The sequence below is a fragment of the Camarhynchus parvulus genome, unplaced genomic scaffold (assembly GCF_901933205.1).
Source record: "Camarhynchus parvulus unplaced genomic scaffold, STF_HiC, whole genome shotgun sequence".
Taxonomy (NCBI): Eukaryota; Metazoa; Chordata; class Aves; order Passeriformes; family Thraupidae; genus Camarhynchus; species Camarhynchus parvulus.
In genome coordinates this window covers 242,897-267,279 of record NW_022148248.1, presented here as the reverse complement: position 1 = coordinate 267,279, position 24,383 = coordinate 242,897, and the positions used below count along the sequence as shown (strand labels likewise).

At 53.8% G+C, this 24,383-nt stretch overlaps 2 protein-coding genes across 3 annotated transcripts; both read right to left on the bottom strand.

Moving 5' to 3' along the window:
- Nucleotides 1-168: 168 nt before the first annotated feature.
- On the bottom strand, nucleotides 169-9,103 carry EIF5A (eukaryotic translation initiation factor 5A). 2 transcript variants are annotated; one of them, XM_030970055.1, is made up of 6 exons: nucleotides 9,005-9,103; nucleotides 7,215-7,386; nucleotides 5,307-5,411; nucleotides 1,657-1,788; nucleotides 809-876; nucleotides 169-280 (listed from the first exon to the last, which is right to left on the bottom strand). In XM_030970055.1, exons 2-5 carry the CDS (start codon nucleotides 7,377-7,379, stop codon nucleotides 814-816), a joined length of 465 nt encoding a protein of 154 aa, XP_030825915.1. In that variant the 5' UTR covers nucleotides 7,380-7,386; nucleotides 9,005-9,103; the 3' UTR covers nucleotides 169-280; nucleotides 809-813. The 2 variants fall into 2 exon arrangements, with proteins under 2 accessions (XP_030825915.1, XP_030825914.1); XM_030970054.1 differs by lacking the exons at nucleotides 169-280; nucleotides 809-876; nucleotides 1,657-1,788 and adding an exon at nucleotides 3,337-3,591.
- LOC115916347 (solute carrier family 2, facilitated glucose transporter member 4-like) lies at nucleotides 8,772-23,587 on the bottom strand. The gene is made up of 12 exons (XM_030970047.1): nucleotides 23,549-23,587; nucleotides 21,710-21,871; nucleotides 20,086-20,246; nucleotides 19,273-19,397; nucleotides 18,704-18,819; nucleotides 17,641-17,800; nucleotides 16,743-16,924; nucleotides 16,008-16,112; nucleotides 15,134-15,229; nucleotides 12,695-12,898; nucleotides 11,003-11,241; nucleotides 8,772-9,156 (listed from the first exon to the last, which is right to left on the bottom strand). Exons 1-12 carry the CDS (start codon nucleotides 23,585-23,587, stop codon nucleotides 8,772-8,774), a joined length of 1,974 nt encoding a protein of 657 aa, XP_030825907.1.
- Between the last annotated feature and the right edge of the window lie 796 nt (nucleotides 23,588-24,383).

Genomic DNA, 24,383 nt, shown 5'->3' with positions numbered 1-24,383 from the left:
AGAAAGGGGGAGGAGCCAAAAGAGAGAAGGGGAGGAGCCTGGGGCCGCCCCTCCCCCCTTTGGAGGGGCGCCCCTCCCCCACCACGGGAGGGTGAAAGGGGGGGGGAGGGGTTTGGGGGGGAGGGGCGGGGGAACCCCTCCAGCCCCGCCCACAGAGTTTGAGCCCCTCCCCCCTCCGGGTCGCCCCTCCCCCTTCGCGCCCCTCCCCCACCTCCCCTTCCCCCCCCCCCGCGGCTGCTGCAGGTGGGGGAGGGGCCCGGCCCGACCCCGGCGGCGCCGCCTGGAGAGAGAAACGGGGGAGGGGCTGGGACCGGAACCGGACCCCAGACCCAAAATGGGGACCCCAAACCCCACAGGGACCCCAGACCCAAAAGGGACCCCGAAATCCCAGAGGGACCCCCCCAGACCCAAAATGGGGACCCCGAGCGGGACCCCAGACCCAAAACGAGACCCGAGCCCCCACGAGACCCCCATTAGTGACACCCCCAGACCCACATGGGGACTCCAAATCCCACAGGGACCCAAAATCCCCCCCCAGACCCACATGGTGACCCCCAAGGCCCCGCCCCCACCTGCTTTACATGCCAATCCCCACCCCTTTCCCTTATTTGGCCCTGTCCCACCCCCTCTCTTCCTTATTTGGTGCAGCTCCACCCCCATTTCTATTCTGTGACCCAAGCCCCGCCTCTTTTACAATATTTGCCCTCAGCCCCGCCCCCTTTCCCCAAATGTGTCACCAGCCCCGCCCCTTTCCCATATTTGGGTAAAGCCCCACCCCTTTTTGCATCTTTGGCGCGGCCCCGCCCACCTGCCCTATTTGGCCATGGCTTTGATCGCGACAGCGGCTTCCTCGGTCATCGCCGACAGCACCGTGATCTGCGGGGCAAGGATAAACCAGTATGGACCAGTATGGACCAGTACGGATTGGAATGGACCGCTATAAACCAGTATGGACCAGTACGGACTGGTACAGACCAGTATAAAACCCATACAGACCAGTACGGACTGATATAAACCAGTATAAACCAGTATGGACCAGTACTGACCAGTATGGACAGATACAGGCCAGTATGGACCACTATGGACCAGTATAAACCAGTACGGATCAGTACAGACCGGTATGGACCAGTACAGACCAGTATGAACCAGTATAGACTGGTACAGACCAGTATAGACTAGTACAAACCAGTATAACCATCGCAGAATCTCCTCCCCCCAGTATAACCCAGTCCCTCCCAGTATAACCAGTACCAGGATCTCGTCCCAGTATAAACCAGTATAACCAGTATTCCCAGTACCAGGATCTCCTCGCCGCAGCCGTATTTCTGCTCCATCTCCTGGCCCAGCTCCCCCAGTGTAACCAGTATAACCCAGTATAACCCATCCCAGTGTAACCCAGTATAACCCAGTCAATCCCAGTATAACCCATCCCAGTATAACCCAGTATAACCAGTATAACCCATCCCAGTATAACCAGTATAAACCAGTACCAGGATCTCCTCGCCGCAGTCGTATTTCTGCTCCATCTCCCGGCCCAGCTCCGCCAGTACAGACCAGTATAACCCAGTATAACCCAGTCAATCCCAGTATAACCAGTACCAGGATCTCACCCCAGCCCCTCCCAGTATAAACCAGTATAACCAGTATAACCGGTACCAGGATCTCCTCGCCGCAGTCGTATTTCTGCTCGATCTCCCGGCCCAGCTCCCCCTCCGGCAGCCGCAGATCCTCCCGCACCTCCCCGCTGTCCTGGAGCAGCGACAGGTACCCGTCCTGGATCCCGATGAGCTACAGGTGAGACACGGGTGAGAGACAGGTGTGACACAGGTGTGATACAGGTGAGACACGGGTGAGAGACAGGTGTGATACAGGTGAGATACAGGTGAGATACAGGTGAGATACAGGTGAGATACAGGTGAGATACAGGTGTGACACAGGTGTGATACAGGTGTGACACAGGTGTGATACAGGTGTGACACAGGTGTGATACAGGTATGGACAGGTAACACACACAGGTACCCGTCCTGGATCCCGATGAGCTACAGGTGAGACACGGTGAGAGACAGGTGTGATACAGGTGTGGACAGGTAACACACACAGGTGTGGACAGGTAACACACACAGGTACCTGTCCTGGATCCCGATGAGCTACAGGTGAGATACAGGTGTGATACAGGTGAGATACAGGTGTGATACAGGTGAGATACAGGTGAGACACGGGTGTGATACAGGTGAGCTACAGGTGAGCTACAGGTGTGATACAGGTGAGATACAGGTATGGACAGGTAACACACACAGGTATGGACAGGTAACACACACAGGTACCCGTCCTGGATCCCGATGAGCTACAGGTGAGACACGGGTGAGAGACAGGTGTGATACAGGTGTGGACAGGTAACACACACAGGTGACAGGTAACACACACCCCGCTCCCCCCCTCCCGATCCCCTGAGCTACAGGTGAGATACAGGTGAGACACGGGTGAGAGACAGGTGTGATACAGGTGTGGACAGGTAACACACACAGGTGTGGACAGGTAACACACACAGGTACCTGTCCTGGATCCCGATGAGCTACAGGTGAGATACAGGTGTGATACAGGTGAGATACAGGTGTGATACAGGTGAGACACGGGTGTGATACAGGTGTGATACAGGTGAGATACAGGTGTGATACAGGTGAGATACAGGTGAGATACAGGTGAGACACAGGTGAGACACAGGTGAGATACAGGTGAGACACAGGTGTGATACAGGTATGGACAGGTAACACACACAGGTACCCGTCCTGGATCCCGATGAGCTACAGGTGAGCTACAGGTGAGCTACAGGTGAGCTACAGGTGTGATACAGGTGAGATACAGGTGAGATACAGGTGTGATACAGGTATGGACAGGTAACACACACAGGTACCCGTCCTGGATCCCGATGAGCTACAGGTGAGATACAGGTGAGAGACAGGTGAGACACGGGTGTGATACAGGTGTGATACAGGTGAGATACAGGTGAGACACGGGTGTGATACAGGTGTGATACAGGTGAGAGACAGGTGAGACACAGGTGTGATACAGGTGAGATACAGGTGAGATACAGGTGTGGACAGGTAACACACACAGGTACCCGTCCTGGATCCCGATGAGCTACAGGTGAGACACGGGTGTGATACAGGTGAGTCACAGGTGAGACACAGGTGAGATACAGGTGAGATACAGGTGAAGTAACACAGGTAGTACCCGCCTGGATCCGGCAGGTGAGATACAGGTGAGATACAGGTGAGATACAGGTGTGGACAGGTAACACACACAGGTATGGACAGGTAACACACACAGGTACCCGTCCTGGATCCCGATGAGCTACAGGTGAGATACAGGTGAGATACAGGTGAGAGACGGGTGTGATACAGGTGAGATACAGGTGAGATACAGGTGTGATACAGGTGAGACACAGGTGAGACACGGGTGTGATACAGGTGAGATACAGGTGAGACACGGGTGTGATACAGGTGTGATACAGGTGAGATACAGGTGTGATACAGGTGTGATACAGGTATGGACAGGTAACACACACAGGTACCCGTCCTGGATCCCGATGAGCTACAGGTGAGATACAGGTGAGATACAGTGTGATACAGGTATGGGTAACACACGTCCTTCCCGTGCTAAGGTGAGATACAGGTGAGATACAGGTATAGACAGGTAATGCACACAGGTATGGACAGGTGAGACACACAGGTACCCGTCTTGGATCCCGATGAGCTGTGGGACAGGTATGGACAGGCACACACAGGTATGCACAGGTAACACACACAGGTAACACACATTTATGCACAGGTAACACACACAGGTATGCACAGGTAACACAGGTAACACACACAGGTAACACAGGTAACACACATTTATGCACAGGTAACACACACAGGTAACACATACAGGTAACACACACGTTTATGCACAGGTAACAAAAGGTAACACACATGTTTATGCACAGGTAACACCCAAAGGTAACACACGTGTATGCACAGGTAACACACACAGGTAACACACACAGGCAGTTACAGGTGGAAGACACAGGTAACCCCTCAGCACCAACCGTACAACAGGCAGGTAGGAACAGGTAAGAACAGCTGGATCCCCAGGTGTGTGCAGGTGTGTTACCTGTACAGGTGTATCACGTGTATTACAGGTGTGTCCCAGGTGTGCACAGATGTGTCCAGGTGTGTCCCAGGTGTGTACAGATGTGTCCAGGTGTGTCCCAGGTGTGTTACCTGTCCCAGGTGTGTCTCTCACCTGGAAGTGCGCCATTTACGCCCATGTTGTGGGTGGACAGACAGTGGACGTGTGTCCCGGTGTATCCCCAGGTGTGTCCAGGTGTGTCCCAGGTGTGCACAGTGTGTAGTATCCCCAGGTGTGTCAGGTGTGTACAGTGTGTCCCAGTGTGTTTGTAAGGTGTATCCCGGTGTTCGGTGTTCCCAGGTGTGCACAGATGTGTCCAGGTGTGTCCCAGGTGTGTACAGGTGTGTACAGGTGTGTCCCAGGTGTGTTACCTGTCCCAGGTGTGTCTCTCACCTGGAAGTCGTTCCGTTTGATGTTGGGCACGTCCATGTTGTGGGTGGACAGACAGATGGACAGGTGTGTCCCAGGTGTATCCCCAGGTGTGTCCAGGTGTGTCCCAGGTGTGCACAGATGTGTACAGGTGTATCCCCAGGTGTGTCCAGGTGTGTACAGGTGTGTCCCAGGTGTATCCCAGGTGTCACAGATGTGTACAGGTGTGTCCCAGGTGTATCCCAGGTGTGCACAGATGTGTACAGGTGTGTCCCAGGTGTGTACAGGTGTATCCCCAGGTGTGTCCAGGTGTGTCCAGGTGTGTACAGGTGTATCCCAGGTGTGTACAGGTGTTCCCAGGTGTGTACATTGTCCCAGGTGTGTTCCCAGGTGTGCCGGGTGTCCTTGTGTAAGCCCATGTTGTGGTGGACAGACTGGTTGTCCTGTTCCCCTTGTCCAGGTGTGTACAGGTGTGTCCCAGGTGTGTTACAGATGTGTACAGGTGTATCCCCAGGTGTGTCCAGGTGTACCCCAGGTGTGTCCAGGTGTGTCCCAGGTGTATCCCAGGTGTGTCACAGATGTGTCCAGGTGTGTCCAGGTGTATCCCCAGGTGTGTACAGGTGTGTACAGGTGTGTCCCCAGGTGTGTCCAGGTGTGTCCAGGTGTGTACAGGTGTATCCCAGGTGTGTACAGGTGTATCCCCAGGTGTGTCCAGGTGTGTACAGGTGTGTCCCAGGTGTGTTACCTGTCCCAGGTGTGTCTCTCACCTGGAAGTCGTTCCGTTTGATGTTGGGCACGTCCATGTTGTGGGTGGACGGACAGATGTCCTCGTACTTCTTGCCCGTGAAGATGTCGATGCCCACCAGGTGCACCTGGGGGGAACTGGGGTTACTGGTTTATACTGGGAGGGAAACTGGGATGGACTGGGAGCACTGGGAAGGGAACTGGGGTTACTGGGAGGGACTGGGGGGGAGGGAACAATTTTGGGGATTTTTTGGGGATTTTTGGGGCATTTTTGGGCCAATCAGAGCCCAGGGCAGGCTCTGTGTGACCACAACCCCTCTGCGCTAACCCGACTCAGGAATTTGGGATTTCCTCGGGAATTTTGGGATTTTCCTGGGAACTCCAGAATTTCCCTGCCATTTTAGCTACCTTGGCATTCCCAAATTCACAATTTTGGGATTTTTGGGACGTTTTTTGGGGACATTTTTGGGTGATCAGAACCCAATGAGTCACTTCAACCCCGCTGCGCTGACTCGGCTCAGGAATTTGGGATTTTCTCGGGAATTTTGGGATTTTCCTGGGAATTCCAGAATTTCCTCAGGATTGTGGCCGCCTTGGCATGCCCAAATTCACAATTTTGGGATTTTTCTGAGATTTTTGGGCTGGTTTTGGGGAATCAGAGCCCCAAAATGGCTCCAAAAACGTCTCCAGGAACCGGAATACCTCTGCGCTAACTCGGCTCAGGAATTTGGGATTTCCTCGGGAATTTCTCCCTCCCCAGCAGGAATTCTGGGGTTCCCCAGAGTTTTTCCCACCTTGGCAATCCCAAATCCCCAATTTTGGGATTTTTGGGACATTTTTTGGGGCATTTTTGGGTGCTCAGAGCCCCAGAATGGCTCCAACAACCTCTCCAGGAACCAGGATCACTTGGTGCGAACTCAGCTCAAGATTTTGGGATTTTCTCAGGAATTTTTGGATTTTCCTGGGAATTCCAGAATTTCCTCAGGATTGTGGCTGCCTTGGCATGCCCTAATTCACAATTTTGGGGTTGTTGGGGCATTTTTGGGGTGTTTAGAACCCAAAAAAAGCTCCGAGAGACCCCTTGACCACTTGGGGCTGACTCGGCTCAGGAATTTGGGATTTCCTCCGGGATTTCTCCCTCCCCAGCAGGAATTTCGGGATTTCCCAGGGTTTTGTCCACCTTGGCAATCCCAAATCCCCAATTTTGGAATTTTTGGGACATTTTTGGGGCATTTTTGGGTGATCAGAGCCCCAGAACGGCTCCAAGAAGCTCTGCAGGAACCGGAATCCCTCTGCGCTAACCCGGCTCAGGAATTTGGGATTTCCTCGGGGATTTCACCATTCCCAGCAGGAATTTCGGGATTTTCCAGGATTTTGTCTAGCTTGGTATTCCCAAATCCCCAATTTTGGGATTTTTGGGTCATTTTTTGGGTCATTTTTGGGTGATCAGAACCCAGAAAATGCTCCAACAACCTCTCCAGGAGCCGGAACCCCTCTGCGCTAACCCGGCTCAGGAGTCTGGGATTTCCTCGGGGATTTCTCCCTCCCCACCTGGAATTTCGGGATTTTCCAGGATTTTGGCTACCTTGGCAATCCCAAATCCCCAATTTTAGGATTTTTCTGAGATTTTTGGGCTGGTTTTGGGGTGATCAGAGCCCCAGAATGGCTCCAAGAAGCTCTGCAGGAACCGGAATCCCTCTGCGCTAACTCGGCTCAGGAATTTGGGATTTCCTCGGGGGTTTCACCGTTCCCAGCAGGAATTTCGGGATCTTCCCAGGATTCTGGCTACCTTGGCAATCCCAAATCCCCAATTTTGGGATTTTTTGAGATTTGGGTGTTGGGGGATCAAGCAAATAACAGGAACCTCTTATTTGGATTTTGGTTTCACCGTTCCCAGCAGGAATTCCGGGGCTCCCCGGGCTTCTCCCCACCTTGGCGTGGCCGTGCTTGCCCGTTTTGGAGGTGCTCATCTCCACGATCTTGCAGGGGCGGCCCTTGAGCACCACGAAGCCGTTCTTGCGCAGCGCCGAGCACTGCATGGGGAACGTGGCCGAGGCCCCCGCGTCGCCCGTCTCGAAGTCCAGGTCGTCGGCCATCGCCTCTCTGGGGGCGAATTCCCAAAATTCGGGGGGTCAGGAAGGGGGGGGAAGTGAAATTTGGGGGTTGGGGAGAAGCAGGAAAAATTTGGGGCTCGGGGGAGGTCGGATGAGCCCAAAAATTTGGGATTAAAGGAGATGAAAAAGGAGCTGGGAAACTCAAAAAAAGAGAGGTCAGGGGGTGGAAATCCCAAAATTTGAGGAGTCAGAAAATGAGGAACCCCAAAATTTGGGGGGTCAGGAAGGAGGGGAAAGTGAAATTTGGGGGGTCGGGGAGAAGCAGGAAAAATTTGGGGGTCAGGGAGTGTTGGGGGAGCCCAAAAATCAGGAGGAAAGTGAGAAAATAAAGCCCAAAAAGGAGGTGGAGAGCCTAAAAAAAGGGGTTCAAGGGGTGGGGAACCCCAAAATTTGGGGGGTCAGAGGGTGGGGAAAGTGAAATTTGGGGGGTCAGGAAGAAGGAGGAAAAATTTGGGAATCAGGGAGGGTTGGATGAGCCCAAAAATTCAGGATAAAGTGGGAAAAAGAAACCCAAAATTGGCTTCCCAAAAAATGGGTGAAAGCCCCAAAAAAAGGGGTTCAAGGGGTGGGGAACCCCAAAATTTGGGGGGTCAGGAAATGGGGAAAGTGAAATTTGGGGGGTCAGGGGGAAGCACGAAAAATTTGGGGGTCGGGGCACCCCAAAAATTTGGGGTAAAGTGGGAAGGGGAAGCTCAAAAAGGGAGGGGGGACCCCCCAAAAAAGGGGCCCCGAAATGGGAAAAGGGAACCCCCAAAAATGGGGAACCCCAAAAAGGGATCGGGGAACCCCAAGGAAGGAGAATTGAGAGCCAAAAATGGGGGAGGGACCCCCAAAATCCGGGTGGGGGGAGGGGAGGTGTCACGTGGGTCGGGGGTGTAACACACGTGGGGACCCCCCCAAAATTTTGGGGGCTCCCCACCCTTGGGACAGGGGGGTCCCCCAAAAAAATCCCCTCTGGGGGGGGCTGGGAGGTCGGGAGGGGGGAATTTTGGGGGGTCCAGGGGGTTTTGGGGGGAATTTGGGGGTTTTTTGGGGGTTCCCCGAGTATTTTATAAAGGGAGGGGAATCCCGGCCTTACAGGGGCTCCCCAATTTCCCTATAAGGAGTTTGGGGGTCCCCCATTTCCTTATAAGGAGCGGCGGGGGTCCCCGACTTCCTTATATGGAAACCCGAGGGTCCCCCCTTTCCTTATATGGAATTCAGGGGTCCCCCTTTCCTTATATGGAATTCAGGGGTTCCCCCATTTCCTTATATGGAATTCAGGGGGCTCCCCCGTTTCCTTATATGGACACCGAGGCCCCCCCGTTTCCGCGTGTGGAAAACCGAGGCTCCCCAATTTCTTTCTACGGAAACTCGGGGGGGTCCCACAATTCCTTATAAGGAGTTTCTGGGGGGGGGGGGATCCCCAAATTCCGTCCGTGGTGGGGGGGGGGGTCGCGCGCTCGCCGCCGCCACGCGGCCCCCCCTGGCGGGCGGGCGCGGCCTAGGCCGGGCCTGAGGGGAAAACCGCGCGGGGCAAGGACCGGGAGGCACGGCGGAGCTTCCCCCCACCTCCCCGAAGGGCGAGGCCGCCGCCCGGAACCCGCCGGGGCCGGGCCCGCACTCACCCCCGCGCCCGCGAGCCCCGAAGCCCGAACCGCCGCCGCGCTGGAGCTGCTGCAACCCCCGGGCCCCACCGCGCATGCGCGCCCGCCCCGGGGCGGGGGGACGAGCGGCACTGAGCATGCGCGGCGAGGGTGGGGCCGCGCCGCGGACGGAGCTGCGCGTGCGCGCACAAGGGAGGGGGTGGTGCGGTGATGGGTGTGCGCATGCGCGACAAGAGGGGGGGTGGGGTTAAATCATGGCGGCGCCGGGCCTTCCGAAGATTCTCGCGAGATTTGCGGAGCTGAGCAGCGCGGCGCGGTCGGCATGGTCTCGCGAGAGCGCCGCGCTGCGATCTGCCTGACCGCCCTCTGATCTCGCGAGATTTCGCTAAGGGGAACGCGGCGTAGCTGGGGAATTCTCGCGAGATTTGGAGCACGCGGCGGGCGAGGCCCGGCCTCACCTCAGGCGCCTTTCGGGGGGAGGGGGTGGGGGGCTTGCCATGGCAACGCCGCCTGCAGCGCTCGTTATGCAAATGAGCTTAGTGACGTAGATCGCCTCATGGCCAGCGGCCGGGATTTATGCAGATTTATGTAAATGTATGTAGATTAATGCGGACGCGCCGCGAGGTCTCATCACTGCGCATGCGCCGCCCGCCGGCGCTCACGCGGCGCCCCCTCCCGCCCCGCGTGCGCGCCACGAGGCTCTCGACCAATCAGAGGCGGCGCTGCCGCTGATCCACCAATGGGACGCGAGGAGGGCGTGGCCTCCGAAGGGGCGGGGCTTGTGATTAAAGGCGCCGAAACTTGGAGGCCCCGCCCTTCAAATCCCCTCCCCCACCCCCAATTTTGGGGTCAAACTTTCCCAATTTGGGGGTCTGACCCCGCCTTCCTTAAATATTGGGGAGCTCCGCCCCTTTTCCCCTCCCCCACCCCCAAAATTCCCCAAATTTCCCAAAAATTCCTCTAAACTTCATCTAAAAATTCCCCAAATTCATCCAAAAATCGTGAATTTTCCCCAAAATCCCCCAAATTTCGGGGTCGCCGCTCTTTTGTTCTCACCTTGATTTACAACCGGGGGAGGGAGGCCCCAAAAATCCCTAAATCCTCCCCAAATCCCTCCCCGAATAAAACGTGGGGAAAAAAAAACCAAAAAACTTTGGGGTCCCCCCCCAAAAAAACCCAAAAAATTTTGGGGGTTCCTCAAAAAACCAAAAATCGCCCCAGAAATGCCTTAAAAAACCCAAAGTTTTAGGGTCGCCTCAGGAAAACCCAAATTTGGGATTGGGAAGCCCCAAAATTGCCCCAAAATGCCCCAAATTTTTGGGGGATCCCTCAAAATCAACTCCAAAGTGCCAAAAAAACGCTCAGATTTGGGGGGGATGCCCCAAAATCGACCCAAAAGGGCCCAAAAATCCCAAAAATTGGCCCAAAAGCGCCATTAAAAAAAACCCCAAAGTTTTGGCGGATTTGCCTCAAAACCGACCCCAAAAAGCCCCAAATTTTTGGGGCCCACCTGAAAACTGAAAAAAAAAACCCCTAAAATTTTGGGGACCCCCCAAAATTGGCCCAAAATGTCCAAAAAATCGACCCGAAGGCGCCTTAAAAAACCGAAATTTTGGGGATTTTGCGCCTTAAAAACCCCAAATTTTTGGCGGATTTGCCCCAAAACCGACCCCAAAAAACCCCAAATTTTTGGGTCCCACCTCAGCACTGAAAAAAAGAAAAAAACCAAATCCTAAAACCTCCTGGGGTCCCCAAAAATCGGGCCCAAAAATCCCCCAAAAATCGCCTTAAAAAAAACGAAATTTTTTGGGATTTTTGCGCCACAAAAAACCCAAATTTTTTGGGGTTTCACCCCAAATTTTTGGGGCCCACCTCAGAACTGATAAAAACCCCAAAAAACCCTGAAACCTCCTGGGGTGCCCAAAATCGGGGCCAAAAAAACCCCAAAAATCGCCTTAAAAAACCCGAAATTTTGGGGATTTTTGCGCCAAAAAAACCCCAAATTTTTGGGGGTTTTGCCCCAAATTTTTGGGGTTCCCCGGCCGTTTCAGGGCTCCTCGTGGGCGGCCAGGCTCTGCAGCTCCGTGTCCTTCTCGGGGGGCCCCAGCAGGGCCAGGGGGGAGGAGTTGGGGGCGGTTTGGGGGTCCCGGGGCGGGGAAGGGGCGGCCGCGTGTCTCGGGCAGCAGCAGGAAGGTGAAGAGCGAGAAAGCGCCCAGGAGCGCCCCGAAAAGCAGGAACACCAGCGGGCCCAGGGCGTCCTGCGGAGAGAAACGGGGGAATTGTCGGGGGGAAAATTGGGGGAAAATTGGGGGGAAATTGGGGGAACATTGGGGAAAAATTGGAGGGAAATTGGGGGAAATGTAGGGGGAAAACTTGGGGGAAAATTGGGGAAAAATTGGGGAAAAAATGGGGAAAAATTGGGGGAAAATTGGGGGAAAAATGGGATTTTTGGGGGGAAAATTGGAGGAAAATTGGGGAAAAATTGGGGGGAAATTGGGGGGAAATTGGGGGGAAAACTTGGGGGAAAATTGGGGAAAAAATGGGGAAAATTGGGGAAAAATTAGGGGGGAAATTGGGGGAAATTTAGGGGGAAAATTGGGGGGAAATTGGGGGGAAAACTTGGGGGAAAATTGGGGAAAAAATGGGGAAAATTGGGGAAAAATTAGGGGAGAAATTGGGGGAAATTTAGGGGGAAAATTTGGGGGAAAATTGGGGAGAAATTGGGGTAAAATTGGGGGAAAATTAGGGGGGAAATTGGGGGAATTTGGGGGAAAATTGGGATTTTTGGAGGGAATAAATGGGAAAGAATGGGGGAAAGTTTGGGGGGAAATTGGGGAAATTTAGGGGGAAAATTGGGGGAAAATTGGGGAAAATTGGGGAAAAATTGGGGGGAAATTTAGGGGGAAGATTTGGGGAAAACTTGGAATTTTTGGGGGAAAATTTTGGGGGAAAATTGGGGAAAATTTTGGGGGAAAATTTGGGGGAAAATTTGGGGGAAAATTGGAATTTTTTGGGGAAAAATTAGGGGAGAAATTGGGGTTTTGGAGGGGAAAAATGGGAAAAAGTGGAGGAAAAAGAAATCCACAAAATCCTCCAAAAACCCCCCCAAAGCGCCCAGGAGCCCCCCGAAAAGGAGGAACACCAGGGGGCCCAGGGCGTCCTGGGGAGAGAAACGGCAAAAACGGGAAAATTGAGGGAAAAAAGTTGGGATTTTTGGGGATAAAAATTTGGAGAAAATTAAGTCCCCAGAATCCCCAAAATTGCCCCAAACCCTTCCCCCAAAACCCCCATAACCCCCCCAAAATCGCCCCAAAACTCCCCCAAATCACCCCAAAAATCCCCCAAACCCCAAAATCCCATCAATCCCCCCAATTTACCTGCAGCGGGGGGAAGTCCATGGCCCCGGCCAAACCATCCCCAAAATCCCCCCTTAAATTCCCCCAAAGCCCCCAAAATCCCCTTTAAATCCCCCAAAACTGCTCCCAAATCCACCCTAAACCCCAAATTTTCCCCATTTTCTCCCAAAAACCCCTCAAATTTTCCCCATTTCCCCACCAAAAAATCCTGAATTTTCCCCATTTTCCCCCCATTTTTCCCCAATTTTTACCCCATTTGACCCCCCAAAAACCCCCCAAAATCATCCCGAAAATCCCCGAAAATCGCCCCAAAAATCCCCCAAACCCCCAAAATCCCATCAATCCCCCAATTTACCTGCAGCGGGGGGAAGGCCATGGCCACGGCCGTGTTGCTGGCCCAGTTGACGAGCCCGGCCAGGGCGAGCGCGGCGCCGCGGGGCCCGGGCGGGAAGAGCTCGGCGCCCACGAACCAGGGCAGCGGCCCCGGCCCGACGGCGAAAAATCCCACGAAGGCCAAGGCAGAGCCCAGCGCCAGCGCGCCCCACACGGAACCCCCCAGCTGCGGGGAAAAAATGGGAATTTGGGGGTTTTGGGGGATTTTTTTCGGCTTTTTTTCGGATTTTTTTCAGATTTTTTCGTATTTTTTTCGTATTTTTTTCGTATTTTTTCGGATTTTTTTCGGATTTTTTTTTTTTCGGATTTTTTTGGATTTTTTCGGATTTTTTCGCATTTTTCGATTTTTTCGTATTTTTTCGTATTTTTTCGTATTTTTTGATTTTTTCGTATTTTTTTGTATTTTTTCGGATTTTTTGGGATTTTTTCGGATTTTTTCGGATTTTTTCAGATTTTTTCTTATTTTTTCGTATTTTTTCGTTTTTTTTCGGATTTTTTCGGATTTTTCGGATTTTTTGGATTTTTTTGCATTTTTTTTTTTGTATTTTTTCGTATTTTTTTCGTATTTTTTCGGATTTTTTTCGTATTTTTTTTTTTCGATTTTTTCGGATTTTTTTCGGATTTTTTCGGATTTTTTTCGGATTTTTTTCAGATTTTTTCGTATTTTTTTCGTATTTTTTTCGTATTTTTTCGGATTTTTTTCGGATTTTTTCGGATTTTTTCGGATTTTTTTTGGATTTTTTCGGATTTTTTTCGGATTTTTTTCTGATTTTTCAGATTTTTTCGTATTTTTTTCGTATTTTTTTCGTATTTTTTTCGTATTTTTTGGGATTTTTTTCGGATTTTTTTCAGATTTTTTCGTATTTTTCGGATTTTTTCGGATTTTTCGATTTTTTCGATTTTTCGGATTTTTTCGATTTTTCGATTTTTTCGATTTTTTCGGATTTTTCGATTTTTTGTATTTTTTCGGATTTTTTCGTTTTTTCGGATTTTTCTGATTTTTTCGGATTTTTTCGATTTTTTCGTATTTTTTCGGATTTTTTCGTTTTTTCGATTTTTTCGGATTTTTTGATTTTTCGTTTTCGTTTTTTTTTCTCTTTTTTTTTTTTTTTTTTTTCTTTTGATTTTTCGGATTTTTTCGGATTTTTTTCGTATTTTTTGGCGTATTTTTTTCGTATTTTTTCGGATTTTTTTTTGAATTTTTTCCGATTTTTTTCGGATTTTTTCGGATTTTTTTCAGATTTTTTTGGATTTTTTCTGATTTTTTTTCTGGTTTTTTCGGATTTTCTTTGGATTTTTTTTCAGATTTTTTTCAGATTTTATCCCATTTCTTTCTGATTTTTTTCTGATTTTTTTCTGATTTTTTTCTGATTTTTTTCGGGTTTTTTCAGGGTTTTTTCCGGGTTTTTTTCAGATTTTTTTCAGGTTTTCTCGGGGTTTTTTTCAGATGTTTTTCGGATTTTTTCGGATTTTTTTCTGAATTTTTTCAGATATTTTTCTGATTTTTTTTGGATTTTTTTCAGATGTTTTTCGGGTTTTTTCGTGGTTTTGTTCAGATTTTTTTTCGGGTTTTTTCGGATTTTTTTCTGATTTTTTCTGATTTTTTTCAGGTTTTTTTTTGATTTTTTTTCCGATTTTTTTCCGATTTGTTCAGATTTTTAAAATATTTTTTTCCTGATATTTTATTCAGATTTTTTTTCCAGTTTTTTTCAATATTTTTTTCTGATTTTTTCCAGACATTTTTTTCCAGATTTTTTTTCCTGGATTTTTCCTGAATTTTTCCTGATTTTTTTAGGGGTTTTTTGGGGTGAAGACGGGGAAAAATCGGGATTTTTTGGGGAGGAAATGGGGTAAAAATGGGGAAAAATCGGGATTTTTTTGGGGCTCAGATGGGGGAGAAATGGGGAAGATTCAGGGGTTTTGGGAGTAGAAATGCAGAAAATTTTGGGGTTTTTTTTGGGGTGCCCAGGTGAGATTGGTGTTTCAGGGTTGGATTTGGGATTTTTGGGGGATCCCAGGTGAGTTTAAGGTTTCAAGGTTGGATTTTGGGGTCCAGGGTTGGATTCAGGGTTGGATTTGGGATTTAGGGGATTTGGTGTTTTATTTTGGGGGGTCCCAGGTGAGATTTGGGGTCCCGTGTTGGATTTTGGGGTCCCAGGTGAGATTTGGGGTCCAGGTTTGGATTTGGGATTTGGGGGATTTGGTGTTTTATTTTGGGGGGTCCCAGGTGATTTTGGGGTCCCCCCTTTGCTCACCTTGAGGGCCACGCCCAGGTGAGTTTTGGGGTCCGCGTTTTGATTTGGATTTGTTGGGGGGTGCCCAGGTGAGTTTTGGGATTCAGGGTTGGATTTGGGATTTTTGGGGGGTCCCAGGTGAGTTTGGGGTCCCGCCCTTTGCTCACCTTGAGGGCCACGCCCAGGGTCCCGGCGCATCCCATCATGCCCAGCAGCCCCACGAGCTGCAGCACGCGGCGCCCCGCCCGCTCCACCAGCACCACCTGCGCCAGGGGGCGGGGCTCAGAGCGGGACACGCCCACTGCGAGGCCACGCCCACCGGTGACACACCCCACCCCATTATGGGACCGCTCCCGGTTGTGGCCACGCCCATCGGTGAGGCTCCTCCCCCTTGTGACTGAGCCCATCAATGAGGCCCATCCAGAGGCCACGCCCACCACGAAGCCACACCCCATGACAAAGCTCACCAGGACACCACGCCCCTTTTGACCACGCCCAGCACCAGACCAAACCCATTGTGACCACGCCCATCAATGAGACTCCTCCCACTTTTGATCATGCCCACCACGGGGCCACGCCCCCTTCGGCCACGCCCACTCCAACACCCACAACCATTGTGACCATGCCCATTGAGACTCCTCCCATTTATGACCACGCCCACCATGAGGCCACTCCCACTTGTAACTGCACCCAAAAATTACTCCTCCCCCTCATGACCACACCCACCAGACCACTCCCACCCTGGCCACGCCCTCCATGAGGCCACTCCCACTCATTACCATGCCCCTCCATGAAGCTCCTCCCCCTCATGACCACACCCACAAATGAAACCACTCCCACTCATGACCACACCCACTCAGAAGACCCCACCCACCAGGGCCACACCCCATTGATACCACGCCCACAATGAGACCCCCTCCGTCCACGACCACGCCCACAATGAGACCACACCCCCTCATGGCCACGCCCACCCCCTTAGGGCACCACAGGACCCCTCCCACAGGGGGCGTGGCCACGGACGTGGCAGTGGGCGTGGCTTACCGACAGGGCGGTGGCCGCCACGTTGACCACGCCCGTTCCGATGGTGCCAACGGCCGGGTCCTGAAGCCCCGCCCCCTCAAAGATGGACGTCGAATAGTAGAAGATCTGGGGTGAGAAAGGGGCGTGGTCAGCAGGAGGACACGCCCCTTTTCCCTCAAACCACGCCCATTTTTGCTCATTTCCCTCCCATTTTTCTCTATTTTTCCCCATTTTTCCCAATTTCAGGTCTTTTGGACCCATTTTTTCTCTGTTTATCACCAAGAACTGCTGCGCCAGAGTGATGTTAATGGCCCCGCCCGCTGCCACACCCATTTCCCTTATATCACGCCCATTTTTCTATAATTCCCGCCCATTTTCCCCAATTTTCCCCCAATTTTTTGCCGTTTTTCCCCATTTTTCCCGTTTTCGGGTGTTTTCTCCCCGCTTTTACCGCGTTGATGCCCGAGAGCTGCAGCCCCAGGGTGACACCATGGCCACACCCATTTCCTTTAAGCCACGCCCATTTTTGCTCATTTCCCTCCCATTTTTCCCTATTTCAGGTCTTTTGGACCCATTTTTTCTGTGTTTATCACCAAGAACTGCTGCGCCAGAGTGATGTTAATGGCCCCGCCCACTGCCACACCCATTTCCCTTAAACCACGCCCATTTTTCACTATTTCCTCGCTATTTTTTCCCCGTTTTTTGCCGGTTTTCCCCCGTTTTTCCCGTTTTCGGGTGTTTTCGCCCCGTTTTTACCGCGTTGATGCCCGAGAGCTGCTGCGCCAGCTGCAGCCCCAGGGTGACGATCAGCGGCTGCCGGTAGCGGCGGCTCCGGCACAGCTCCAGCAGCCCCACCTTGGGGGCGGGGCCTCGGCCAAGCTCCGCCTCCAGCGCCGCCAGCCCCGCCTCCGCCGCCGGGCCGGCCAATCGCGATAGGCCTGGGGGAAAGGGGGAGGGGCTTGTTGTGAAAGGGGGAGGGGTCAGGGAGAGCGAGGAAGGCAATAGGGAGGAGGAGGAAGAGGAAGAGGAGGAAGGGGAGGAAGAGGATGAAGGTGAGGAAGAGGATGGGAGATGAAGGAAGAGGAAGGAAAGTGAGGATGAGGAGGATGAAGGTGAGGAGGAAGAACGGGGATGGAGGAAGAGGAGGAGGAAGAAAAAGGAAGAGGAAGAGGAGGAAGACGAAGGTGAGGAGGAAAATTCGGGAGAGAGGAAGAGGAGGGCCAAGGAGATGGAAGAGGAGGATGAAGGCAGGGTGGAAGAACGGCGATGGAGGAGGAGGAGGAGGAAGGGGATGAAGGAAAAAGAGGAAGGCGGGGAGGAAGAATGGGGATTGAGGAAGAGGAGGGGCAGGAGACAGAGGAAGGGGAGGAGGAAAAATTGGGATAGAGGAAGAGGAAGAGGAAGAGGAAGAGGAAGAGGAAGAGGAAGAGGAAGAGGAAGAGGAAGAGGAAGGAGGAGGAAAATTTGGGAGAGGAAGAGGAGGAGGAAGGGGATGGAGGAGGAAGAATCAGGATTGGAGGAAGAGGAGGAGGAGGAGGAGGAAGAAGAGGAAGGGAATGAAGGAAGGAAACGAGGGCAAAAGGCGGCGAGGAAGAGGAGGAAGAACCGCGAGGGAGGAAGAGGAGGAGGAGGAGGCCGAAGGCCCCGCACTCACCGCGGCGCGCGCGGCCGCGCTGGCCCCGCGCCAGCAGGAACCGGGGGCTCTCGGGGCACAGCGGCAGCAGCAGCAGCTGCAGCGCCGCCGGCAGCAGCCCCGCCCCCAGCAGCGCCGGCCACGCCCTCGGCGTCCCCAGCAGCGCCCGCAGCCCCAGCACCTGCGGGAGAGGCCGCCATATCGCGACTTATATCGCGGGATATCGCGGGATATCGCGGGGTATCGCGGGATAGGCGGGCAGAAGGGGGCGATATGCCCATGGAACTGGCGTATATCGCGACATGGGGAGGGGTGTGTCGCGAGGTGTCGCTGCAGGGATCCCAAATCATCCCCCGAGCGCCCCAAAATCTCCTCGGGACCCCCGCAGCCCTGACCCCAAATGCGCCCACGAGATGCAATGAGGCCCCCTTAAAGCCGCGCCCCCTAAAGCCATGCCCCTTAAAGCCACGCCCACGAGACAGGCCCCACCCACCTGCACCCCAGGACACCAAAATGTCCCCACTCAAAGGCCCCTCCCACTCAAGCTCCGCCCACAATGGCACCGCCCCACCCAAGCCCCGCTCTCCAAAGCCACGCCCACCCATCCAGGCCCCGCCCACCCGCATCCCCGTGACCCCCAACCTCCGACCGCCAATGACCCCTCCTCATTAAGCCCCGCCCACAACGGCCCCCGCAAATTAAGCCCCGCCCCCAAAGCCACGCCCACCCAAGCCCCCAGAGTGGGCGGAGCATCCCCACAACCCCCAACGGCCCCTCCCCATCCAAGCCCCGCCCACCGAAGCCCCTCCCACTCCCCGCAGGCTGCAAATCTCCCCCCGGGCCCCCAAATTTCCCACCTGGGACCCCAAATTTCCTTCTTGGGACCCCAAATTTCCCCCTGGAACCCAAATTTCCCATCTGGGACCCCAAATTTCCCCCCTGGGACCCCGAATTTCCCCCTGGGAGCCCAAATTTCCCCCCTGGGACCTTAAATTTCTCCCCGGGACCACAAATTTCCCTCTTAGAACCCCAAATTCCCCACCTGGGACCCCAAATTTCCCTCGTAGAACCCCGAATTTCCCACCTGTGCCACCAGGATGCCCAGGACGATGCCGAGCTGGTGCAGGGTGCCCAGCGCCCCCCTCAGGCGCAGCGGCGCCACCTCGCCCACGTAGAGAGGAACCAGCACCGAGACCAGCCCTGAAAGGGGCGTGGTCAGCCGGGACACGCCCCCTCGGAGAGAGGACACGCCCACACAGAGACAGGACATGCCCTTCGGCCCGTGGGGATCCTCCCCGAGATCACCCCAAAAATGCCCCCCAAAAATCTCAAAAATCCGCCCAAAATTTCCCCAAAATCTCCCCAAAAATCTGCCCCAAATTTTCCCAAAATCCCCCCCAAAAAGCTCCCCCAAAATTCCTCAAAAATTCCTCCAAAATCCCCCCAAAATCCACCCCAAAAATCGCCCCAAAAAATCCCCAAAATTAACGTGCCCTAAACAACCAGGCCACGCCCACATAGAGACAGGACACGCCCACACAAAACAAGACACGCCCACTAAACACTCAGGCCGAGTCCATGTAGAGTCAGACCACGCCCCCTGAGTCAGACCACGCCCCCCCAGCCTGGCCACGCCCCCAGGCGCGGCCGTACCTGAGTAGGCGCCGACGATGAAGCGGCCAATGATGATGAGGATGTAGGTGGGGCCCAGTTTGGCCCCGCCCATCAGGGCCCCGCCCACCACGGCCAGGCCGTTGGTGGCCAATAGGGCGCCTTTCCTGGGGGAGAGGGGAAGGGGAGGGGTGTGGCCATGGGAGGGGTGACCACGCCTCTGAAGCTCCGCCCATTTGTGCCATTAGGCCCCCCCAATTATTAAACCACTCCCATTTCGCCAATCTCCTTCAAGCCCCGCTCACTAGACCACACCCCGTTAAGCCCCGCCCTCACCCCTTTAACCTCTTTCCCTCCAAACCCCGCCCTCGAACCACCTCCCATTTAAGCTCCGCCCTAAATCCCTTTCCTCCCTAAGCAAGCCCCACCCACTCTGCCACACCCCATCAAGCCCCACCCCCACTCCTTTAACCCCTCCCCTTCCAATTCCCACACCCACCACTCCTCATTAAGCCCCGCCCTTAAAGCCCTTCCTCCGGAAGCCCCGCCCACTCTGCCACACCTCACTAAGCCCCACCTCCACCCCGTTAACCCCTCCCCTTCCAATCCCCACCCTCAACCCCCCTCCCATTAAGCCCCGCCCCCTCTGCCCCTCCCCTTTAAGCCCCGCCCTCAACCCACCTTCCCTTCAAGCCCCGCCCACTCCACCACACCAAATTAAGCCCCGCCCACACCCTTTAAACCCCTCCCCTCCAATCCCCGCCCACACCTTCCCTCCAAGCCCCGCCCTCAATTCCCCTCCCGTTCACGCCCCTCCCCCTCAAGCCCCGCCCCCCCTTAGGCCCCGCCCCTCACCTGCCGAGGCGCTCGGCCATGGCCCCGCCCGCCAGGGCCGTGCCCATCCCCCCCACGGAGAAAATGGCGACCGAGAGCGCCCAGAGCAGCGAGAGAGTTTGGGGAGGGGGCGGCGACCCCCAGCGCCGGGCCCAGGTGGCGTTGTACTCCACCTCGATCACCTGCGGAGGGGGCACCCCAATTTGGGGAGGGGGCACCCCAATGTGGGGCGGGGGCACTCCTGGGGAGGGGGCTCCCAATGTGGGGAGGGGGCACCCCAATCTGGGGGGGAGAACCCCAGTTTGGGGAGGGGGCACTCCTGGGGCGGGGTCACCCCAATTTGGGGAGGAGGCTCCTCTGGAGAGGGGGACACCCCAATTTGGGGAGGGGGCTCCCAATTTTAGCAACGGGAGCCCCACCCTAGGGACCCATTTATGGGTGGGGCGCCCGAATTTGGGGAGGGGGGAGCCCACTTTGGGGAGGGGGACCCTGATTTTCGGGAGGGGGCACCTGTGGGGAGGGGGAGCAGCCATTCATTGAGGGGGAACGCGAATTTGGGGAGGGGGCGGCGACCCCCAGCGCCGGGCCCAGGTGGCGCTGTACTCAACCTCGATCACCTGGGGAGGGGGACACCCCAGTTTGGGGGGGAGAACCCCAATTTGGGGAGGGGGCTCCACTGGAAAGGGGGACACCCCAATTTGGGGAGGGGGCTCCACTGGAGAGGGGGACACCCCAATTTGGGGAGGGGGCTCCAAATTTGTGGGGAGAGAACCCCAATTTGGGGTGGGGGTACCCGGGGGCGGGACCCATGGGAGGGGGCAGCCGAATTTGGGGAGGGGGCAGCAATTCATTGAGGGAGAACCCCAATTTGGGGAGGGGGATCCATGGGGGGGGGCGTCTGTGGAATTTGAGGAGGGGTCTCCGGGAGGAGTTACCCCAATTTGGGGAGGGGGTCTGTGGAATTAGGGGCGGAGTCTCCAGAATGAGAGGCGGGGTCTCCCCAATTTGAGGAGGGGTCTCCGGGAGGGGGTCTCCACAATTTGGGGAGGGGTCTCCCAATTAGGGGCGGGGTCTCCGGGGGGGTGTTACCCCAATTTGGGGAGGGGTCTCTGGAGGAGGGGTCTGGGTAATTAGGGGAGGGGTCTGTGGAATTTGGGGAGGGGTCTCCGAAGGGAGTTAACCTCAATTTGGGGAAGGCTCTCCCAGGGGGGGATTCTGCCAAATTTGGGGAGGGGTCTTCCAGGGGGATCCGGAGAATTAGGGGAGGGGTCTCCCCCAATTTGGGGAGGGGGTCTGTGGAATTAGGGGCGGGGTCTGAGTAATTAGGGGATGGGTCTTCCCCAATTAGGGGCGGGGTCTGCGGGGGGGTGTTACCCCAATTTGGGGGGAGGGTCCCAGAGGTGATCACCCCAATTTGGGGAGGGGTCTTCCAGGGGGATCTGGAGAATTTGGGGAGGGCTCTCCGGAATTTGGGGAGGGGTCCCGGAGGGGTTTACCCCAATTTGGGGCGGGCTCTCTGCCGAATTTGGGGAGGGGTCTGCAGAATTTGGGGGAGATATCACCCCCAATTTGGGGAGGGGTCTTCCAGGGGAGGGTCTGGAGAATGAGGGGAGGGGTCCGTGGAATTTGGGGAGGGGTCTCCGACCTTCTGGGGGGCGTTGATGACGCCGATGTTGAAGCCGAAGCCGAGCGAGCTCAGCGAGGCCGCGAACACCGTCAGGGCCAGGGCGGGGGTCAGCGAGGCCGGGGGGGGGGAGGGGGGCGGCGACCCCCGCCCGGGGAACGAGCCGGGACCCCCCTCATCCTCCTGGGGGGGGGAGGTTAGAGACCCCTCCCAAAAAAAAATCACACCAAAAACCCCCAAAACCCCCCCCCAAAAAATGACACCGAAACAGCAAAAATCCACCTTAAAAGGTCCCTGAAAAATCCCCGGAATCGCCCGAAATTGACCCCAAAATCCCCAAAAAATTCCTCCGAAAAATCTCTCCAAATTTCCCCCCCCAAAACTCCCCTAATTCCCCTCCCAAAATCCCCACAAAAGTCCAAGAAAATACCCCCAAAAATGACGCTGAAATCCCCAAATCTACCCCAAAAATCCCCAAAAATCCAAGAAAATACCCCCAAAAATCTCCCCAGAATAGATCCCAAAATCCCCGATTCCACCCCAAAAATCCCCCCAAAAATTCCCCAAAAATCCAAGAAAACTCCCCCAAAAGTGACCCCCAAATCCATCACTAAAATGCCCCCAAAATCTCCCCAAAAAATTCCCCAAAATCCCTCAAAAATCTCCCGATAATAGATCCCAAAATCCCCGAATCCACCCCAAAAAATTGACCCAAAAATCCCCTCAGAAATCCAAGAAAATATCCCCAAAAATCTCCCCAGAATAGATCCCAAAATCCCCAAATCCACCCCAAAAATCTCCCCCAAAATGCCCCCGAAATCCCAAAAATTCGCCCCAAAAATCCCAAAAATTCCCCAAAATTCCCCCCAAAAACCCGGGAGTTTGGGGGAAAATGGGGAGGGGGAATTGGGGGAGGTCCTGGGATGGGGGAGGGGCAGGGTCGGATTTGCGGAGGGGGCGTGGCCAAAGCGCCCCGCCCCTCCCCCACCCCCCGCACACCCCCGCCCCGCCCCCCGCGGCCCCTCCCCCACCTCCCGCGGCTCTGTCGCGACATCCGCCCCTCCCCCCCCCGTCGCGATAGGGGCGAAAATCTCCCCCTAATTAACGCTTAATTAACGCCTAATTGGTGCCCAATCATCCCCTAATTAATCCCTAATTAACCTCTAATTAACCCTTAATTAACTTCTAATGTGGCTCTAATTAATGGCTTGACCCCCCCCCCTCACAGGACCCCTCCCCGACCCTTAATTAATCCTCTAATTAATCCCTAATTAACCGCTAATTAACACTTCGTTAACTTCTAATTAGCCCCGAATTAACCGCCCCCACAGGACCCTCCCGACCCTTAATTAACCCCTAATTAATCCCTAATAATCCCCTAATTAATCCCTAATAATCGCTAATTAACACTCCATTAACTTCTAACTAGCCCCGAATTAACCGCCCCCACAGGACCCCCTCCCCGACCCCTAATCAACCCTTAATAACCCCTAATTGATGCTTAATGAATCCCCGATCCACCTCAGGACTCCGCCACTCCTAATTAAGTCTTAATTAGCCCTAATTAACCCCTAATTATGCTCCAGTTCGCCCCTCCCCGAGCCCTTAATTAACCTCAAATAATTCCTTAATTAATCCTTAATTAACCCTTAACCGCTCTCCGGGACTCACTGATCTCTAATGAACGTTAATTAACCCCTAATTAACCTCTCGATCCCCCCCATAACACCCAAACCCCTAATTAACCGCTAATTAATCCTTAATTAAGCCCCTGACCCAACCCGGGACTGCCCGACCTCTAATTAACCCCTAATTAACCTCTAATTACCCGTAATTAACCCCTAATTAACCCCCCCGTACCTCCTCCTCCTCCTGGATCTGCTGGAACCCTCTGGGCATGGGGGCGGTAATTAATTAATGAATTAATTAGCTAATTAGTAAATTAATTAAGGGGGGGAGTTAATGAGGGGCTCCCACGGGGGTTGCTGGGAGGGGGGGGTGGATTAATTAAGGGTTAATTAGGGGTAATTAGTGGATAATTAAGGGACACCAAGGAGTGGCAGGGGGTTAATTAGGAGTTAATTACGGGTTAATTAGGGGTTAATTAAGGTCGGGGAGTTAATTAAGGGTTATTTAGGGGTCGGGAGGGGGAAACCCGCTGGGGAAATCCGGAGGTTAATTAAGGTTAATTAGGGTTAATTAGGGGTTGAGGGGGGTCCTTTGGGGTGAATCGGGGGTAATTAACGTTAATTAGGGGTAATTAGTGGTAAATGAGGGGTAATTAAGGCTGGGGGATATCCCGGAGAAAGGGCAGGGAGTTAATTAAGGATTAATTAAGGGTTAATTAAGGGGCGGGGAGTCCCGTGGGGGTGACCAAGAGGTTAATTAAGGCAAATTAATGCTAATTAGAGTTAATTAGTGGTTAATTAAGGCTCAGGGAGTGTCCGGAGGGGGCAGGGAGTTAATTAAAGATTAATTAGGAGTTAATTAAGAGTCGCGGAGTCCCGTGGCGGTGACCAAGAGGTTAATTAAGGCAAATTAATCCTAATTAAGAGTTAATTAGCGCTAATCAAGCGTTAATTACGGTTAATTAAGGCCCGGGGAGTGTCCGGAGGGGGTCAGGCAGTTAATTAAGGATTAATTAAGGGTTAATTAAGGCCCGGGGAGTGCCCGGAGGGGGTCAGGCAGTTAATTA